Source organism: Salvelinus sp. IW2-2015, unplaced genomic scaffold (assembly GCF_002910315.2).
Source record: "Salvelinus sp. IW2-2015 unplaced genomic scaffold, ASM291031v2 Un_scaffold803, whole genome shotgun sequence".
NCBI classification, from domain to species: Eukaryota; Metazoa; Chordata; class Actinopteri; order Salmoniformes; family Salmonidae; genus Salvelinus; species Salvelinus sp. IW2-2015.
Genome location: NW_019942617.1, coordinates 795,615 through 802,343, shown reverse-complemented (window position 1 = coordinate 802,343; position 6,729 = coordinate 795,615). Strand labels below are relative to the sequence as shown.

Genomic DNA, 6,729 nt, shown 5'->3' with positions numbered 1-6,729 from the left:
CCTATAATATAGGCCCTATATGGTTTGTCTGAGGATAGCAAGCACTTGGGGACTTGGGTCACGGAAGACATATCACGTCCACCATTTTACAAAAAGCTATAGCAGTGTCCTTTCTGTCTCTTCATATCATGATTAATAATACTGTTTTTGTGAAACTTTAGTGCAGTTTCTGAAAACTGTTGCAATGTTTAATATAAGGAGGTCAAAATATATCCCATAAAAATGTAATCTGTCAAAGTCAAGTACAGGACTTTTAATGGAAAGACAAAGCCACAGAAATCACACAACTTGATTATATCATCATCATCATCATCATCATCATCATCATCATCTCCAATCCTTACAATGATTAAGTGATGAAAAAGTGCAGTCCATATGACCTTACTATCTGTAGGCTACATGTCTGAGAAAAATAGGTCAGATGGGGGCCAGTAAGTGATCTCCCAGGATCACAGAGATATTGTAATATCATATGCCTGCCTAACATATGCTCCAGCCCAGTCAACTGCTGCCAACGTGGATGTGTGACTTATACATTTCAAGTTCACTACAGATGACCATACATATCAGCTATTCTAAATGAAAACATTTGAACAACAGTGCAGCAATGACTATGCAAGGCACTCTTTAGTCAGCGTATAGACCTGGGGAAAATCTGGAAAGCTTTCTGTTGAAACTCATATGTTATCATTGCTGAGAAAAGAAAAACGGAAAAAGAAATAAAGAAACTTCACTTTCAAATCTCCAATGCCCCACKCGGTTTAGCTAACCCCTTTTGTCCTACATTGGAATAATGGATTTCATTCTCCTTTAATACTTTGGTACATTTTCACTTTTGATATTGGGCCCATAAAACACTGCAACAAACTGCAACAAATCATGGTAACTCTTTATATTGAGTTGCTCCCATACCTCTGTAGTAACACTGTCATTACACTAGTAACAACATTGTATTAACAAATGCATTATAATTGCAACAGCTAATACTGAAGTACCATGTACAATAACAACAATGTTGCTACAGTAGTAATTACAGGTATAAGAGCAACTTCATGTGAAGTGTTACCCAAATCATACACACACGTGCGGCACGCGCACAATATTATAATTCTTGACACACAAACACKTCACCTCTCTCCATCTATTCTGTCAGTCCCTGTGTTGTGCTGTGTTGCCTATCTGCCACACAGCACCACCAATACAGTGAGAACAAGTAGAGGGCAAAGCACGCTGGGAAATTATACACAAGAGTGGTAAAGAGAAACACTGCTACCAAAAGGGCATAGACCAGGGCTCTGGTTACGCTACTGAGAGAGATGAACATCCTCAACCGTGCCAGGATGCTGCTGGCAGCATCCTCCACTTTCTCAGGGGGTGGAGGGCTCGTACGGCTGCTGAKGGTCTCCTGATCCTCCCCTAATGACGATGGGTTTTGGGTTGACCCCTGACTGACCCCTGACTCACTCCCTTCACTGACAACTGTGTTAAATCTTGTGCTGAGAGAAAATGAATGAGAGAGGGCAGTTGTACCTCTGTTTGGAGATGACGCATTGGCTTGGCCCATAGAGGGCTCTGCATTGCTACTGGGTGTAGTTTGGCTAAGGCCTCGTCTCGGTGTAAAGGTCAAATCGGGAAGTGTACGTGCCTTCATGAGAGAATCTACCCAGGAGTCTATGTCAGTCACTACTTTCTTAGTAAGACGTTTTGTCTGGTGGTTCGGTACATTTTGAACGACTTCAGGTACATCTGACAGTTTCTCCTCCTTCTCGTTGTCTTGTTCGGCTAAAGGACTATTATCAACCGACTGCAAATATAACGCCTCTTCTAACATTTCCTCATTCAAACCTTTCTGTTCTCTGAAAAACTCATCTTCAACTAACTCTACCTCTTTTTCCAATGATTCTTTATCATCCTTCATAATAAGTTCTTTTGACCCTTCTGACAACTTTCCATTTTTATCTTGTCTTGGGCATTCAACGTTTTCCATTGTCACCTCATGCTTTTCTTCCTTTTCGGTTGACACGTCCTCACTCTCATTTCGGGTGTTCGCCGTCTCGTCCGTTAWGTCCTCAACTTCCTCCTTTTCTGGAGTTTCGATACTTATTTCTTCATTTATCTGTTCTGTGTCTCTCTGTCTGGACATTTTGGCCATGACATTTTCTGTCTTTTCCACTTCTCCTGTGTCCTTTTCCCTGAATACTTCGGGCTCTGTTAGGTTGTGTGTTGATGATTCTTCATCCATATCAGTGTCTCTGTATAGTTCTTCTTCRTTTACGCTCTGATAGATATCTTCTTCTTGTATTTTATTGCACCAGAATCCCTCTTCGTGTGTTTGGTTGGATCTGAATTCCTCAACCTCTTCTAGGTTCTCTCTGTCTCTCTGTTCTTCATCAAACKGWCTGAATTCCTCTAATTCGTTTGATCTGGATACTTCATTGGGTGTTTGGTTCGGTCTAAATTTTTCGGCAAATGTCCGGTTCGCTCTGTCTAGCTCTTCATCTTCATGATTCAGGCGCAATTCTTTGTCTGTATGGCTCGGTCTGTCATCTTTTTCATCTTGATGGCTTGGTGAGAATTCCTCTTCCATCTCAATTTTGTTTGGTCTTAATTCCTCTACCTCAGTTTGGTTCCAGCTGAATTCACCATCGAATGTTTGGTTCGGTCTAGATTCTTCTTCATCTCTTTGATTTGATCTGAATTTCTCTGCCTCTGATTGATTCGGTTTTAATTCATCTTCCACTGTATTAAATGGTCTGATTTCAACTTCGTCTGATTTGTTTGGTCTGAGTTCCTCTTCATGTGTTTGTTTCAGTCTGAATTCTTCTTTTTCTGTTTGATTGAGCCYGAATTCTTCTTCATATGTTYGACTCGGCCTGAATTCTTCCAACTCTGTTAGGTTCAGTTCTAAATACATTTYSTCTCTTCGGTTAATTTGGAATYYATCTTCCACTGCTGGACTCTGTCTATGCAACGCTTCTTCTGTGAGGTCTTGTGTGAATTCTTCTTCCTCTGGTTGGTTCGGCTTGAACAGCTCATCCTCTTTGTAGGCCTGTGTGAATCCCTCCTCCACTCCGTAGCTCTGTGTGTTTGTTTTATCCTCTGTCCTCTCTGCGACTGTCTCCCTAAATGTCACAGTGTCATCAGCTGCTTTGTGCACGTTGCCTTTAACCTCTGCTWCCACRTCGGAAGAAAGCRTCTTGTCTTGCCTTTCTCCCTGMCAGATTCTATCTACTGCATTGGCATTCTGAGATTCCGCCATTGCTGTCATATCTGTTGTCTCGGTCTCCCCAGAGCTTGTTACCGGCTCTGCTTTATATGGTGTGAAAGGCTCCTCTTCTCTTCTTCTCCCCCCCTCCACATGCTTGTAACACTGAGCCGTGCTGTCAACAGACCCCCCGGCCACCCTTGCGGCACCCGAGGGAATGGATTCCTGTAGAGTGTCTGTTACAGGGATGGCCTCTGACCTTTGGGAAGGATTATAAACCGACGCTTTGTCGTTTCTGGAGAAGGTGACACCCGAGCTTGACAGTGGCTCCTCGGCACTGACCAGAGGTATCACATGATTGTGAGCCCACGACGGCAATTCATCTACTGTGCAGTGTGTGTATCTTTGTGTATTTGAGTCCAAGTCACCCTCCTGTTGGTTGTCGACCTTTGAGGAAGACTCAAAATCCTCAGTTTCGATTGACGGGCAAACTGAAGTTGCCGACTGTAGCCATTCAGATTCTGGCACACTGGTAGTATCTTTGGAGTCTGTGCCATTGAGAAAGGCTTCCCACAGATCACAAACAGAGGTTTGTTCTCCCAGATTGTCCTCGGACTTGTCTGATGTGAGCTGAGGTGTGGTCCTCGTTCTAATCCAGATGTCATCCTCATCTGRAGTMCCCGCCCGCACTTTATCTTTGCCCCAGTCCAGGGATAGTAGGGGTATCTGGTGGTATGTCATTATTTGAGGGGTATCATTGGTTTGTTTCTTCTGGCGTAATCGTAGGAGACTGGAGGCACTGTCCCCTAAGGGTTTGATGCTGGTGTCAGGCAGTGAAGRTGGTTTCTCCAGTTCGTTATGTGGTAGCCCATTGGAAATGTGTTCCCGTCTTGCCGCCTGCTCTCGCCGAGAAAAGTATTCCTGCACTTGTGCTGAACAGGCCTTCCTTCGTCTGCTCTTCTGACTATCCCCCTGTCAGTCAACAAGAGAAGGAATAGGGCATATTTAGCTTTGGACTTACTTAGTTGCCTTCACAAAAATGTGTTTTAACATCTGATCTAACAAGGACTAATACAAAACCTAATTTAACTTATTGCAATAAAACAAATATGTAACTTTTGTAGAATATTGCAATGAGATTGGAACTTAGGGTGCAATACCATTTTTTTTTTACATACTTGCCCTCTGCAGTTATTAGTGGCACACATGACTGCAATAAAAGAACGTATGGTATGCTCTCAAGTATCATGTAAAATGCCTCACTGTCTCCTCACGTACTGTACAGTATGTTACACTGACTCGCGCTTAACTAGCTGAAGGACAGACATGCCTTACTGCAGAAAGAGCATGGTTGGTAATAACGCTAAAACATGTATTAACTATATGTATTTTAGGGTGAGAAATGTGTTAAATATTGTTTTGTGTAAAATGTGTATGTGGTAGTTGCATAGCACCCCACCCAGGACATGTCAAAATGTTTATCAGCCCTTTAGTACAAATTAGTGACCTCACCAAATGTTTGTGATGGTAATCCTCATGATGCAAAATAGAGAGCAGATGCTCTGCCTTTTCCACTTTTCCCCCGCCAGTCCGCTCTGCTCTATGTGTGGTTGAATCTGGAAAATAAATTGCTCACAGACTCAGATTCCCAAGCATGGCGTTCACATTTCACAGACATAATATGAGCGATACACACCTGGAGCGTCTGCAGCGGTCTCCACGGCGTTCTCCTCGGCACTGTTCATCTTACTGTCAACACAGAGGACAGATCAAATTACATGAAGTGTTATGGGGCCATACAATAAAGGAATTGTGTTCGTCAAGAACCGAAACAAAGAGGTTGTTAAGAATTTGGTCCTAAAGTTTAAAAAAAGGGAAACATTTTATTTCCCAGTCAATATCAGACGTCATGGAAAGCTGGACTGACACTAGATCACATGGGGAGCTATTTGATWCTGTGGCCGAGCACAACGGACATCTCTGTAAAAGCTAACTCCAACAATCATGCACAGGTGATCCATCTAGAATTATAGAAAGAAAAATATATATATTTTTATAAATGTGTCACACTAATAATCAAATATTTCCCTATTTCACTAAGAGTTAATAATATGTTTTAAGCCTATTACTCAATTTGCTGGCAGAACTACTTGTTTGTAATCTATGCTATAGTGATTAATACTTAGTTCTTTAATACTTCAGTAATAGTGTGTTTCTATCGCTTACTGTCAGCAGAGGGAACAAGAATAGAATAGACTCCTCACCTGTTGACTTTCAGACAGGTTCTCTTCTCTCTCCAGTTATTTACTTCCTCTAGCTGAGGCTCCATTGCTATCAGATCTCTGCCTCCCTTTTTGTGGCAGAACAGCACATAGTTCATGTCACTGTTGTTTGCCCAAAAAGTGCCCACTGATGTCTCGTATCTGAGGCAGAACTCCACTCTGGTTCCCTCCATCTCAAAGGGYGGCACGAGGGTAAGCCTGAACGCAAACCTGTCCGTTGTTCCATCGCTGGAGCCCGGGACGTACTCAGCCAGCAGGTCAAAGTTGGTCTTCCAGCTATCCAGAGTCATCCGGATATAAAGGGATTTATTGTAGCACAGGTTCACCACCCTGAYAATACCCCTGAGCGCRGTGGTGCCAGGAAGTAACTCAATGCTCTCCAGCTCTAGCTTCTGATCCTGGAGTCTCTGTTCGAGTTCCTCCGGAGACGAGGGCACGGTAAACAAAGATGACAGGAAATACTCRTCCGGTTCTTTAACTTTGACCTCGGACTCCGGGGGGTCAGCGACCTCTGCCCCCGTCAGGTCTGTACTGTCAAACTCCTTGACGTACACCAGATCCAGACCGAAGGCGTCAGCAAAGGACACCTTCCTACGGATGACGGCCAGGGGCTCGGGCTCTGAATCATCTGACTCGTCCGACTCATCCGTGGCGCCTTTCTGTGTGTAGAGGCTTCCTCGCTCCTCTTCCTCCCTCACTCCCCCCTYTTTAATATCCCTACTTCCCCATGTTCTTGTGTCTGGAGCCTCCATGAAGTTTGAGGGCCCGAGAGGCCTTGGATCGTCTGCAGACATCAGTGGGCTGGCTGTCTGTCTACATTGGGAAGGGAGGACAGAACCAGAGTGCCCCTGGCTGTGGCGACACTCGAGARGACGTGAGTTGACATACGGGGTCCAGTTACAGCTGAATATTGTGGTGTAAGCCAGGCCTATTAATAGGTCTCATACAATATGCTAGTCTGGCCCCTGCAGTCATCCATCCCAACATAACGTCTCTCATATCTGTTGCAWAAAAGAAATATACCAGTAATAACGAAAAAAATATGACACATTTAAGACAGAGGCAAAAATGTATATTGAACTCATCTGTGCACATCTATTAAATGACAGAATGAGATGAATTTGCTTTCACTTACCAGTAGTGTATGGTGTTTATGGTTGCCCAGACCGCAAGTGTTGCATGCAGTTTGCATCTGTCACTTGCAGGTGTCGATAMAGTCCTCCAGACATGGATCAAAAGTGG

At 43.7% G+C, this 6,729-nt stretch overlaps 1 protein-coding gene across 1 annotated transcript; it reads right to left on the bottom strand.

Annotated features, from left to right (window-relative positions):
• Window positions 1-816: 816 nt before the first annotated feature.
• On the bottom strand, window positions 817-6,347 carry LOC111950731 (uncharacterized). Its single transcript, XM_023968582.3, has 4 exons — window positions 5,470-6,347; window positions 4,902-4,954; window positions 4,718-4,821; window positions 817-4,177 (listed from the first exon to the last, which is right to left on the bottom strand). Exons 1-4 carry the CDS (start codon window positions 6,279-6,281, stop codon window positions 1,142-1,144), a joined length of 4,005 nt encoding a protein of 1,334 aa, XP_023824350.2. The 5' UTR covers window positions 6,282-6,347; the 3' UTR covers window positions 817-1,141.
• Between the last annotated feature and the right edge of the window lie 382 nt (window positions 6,348-6,729).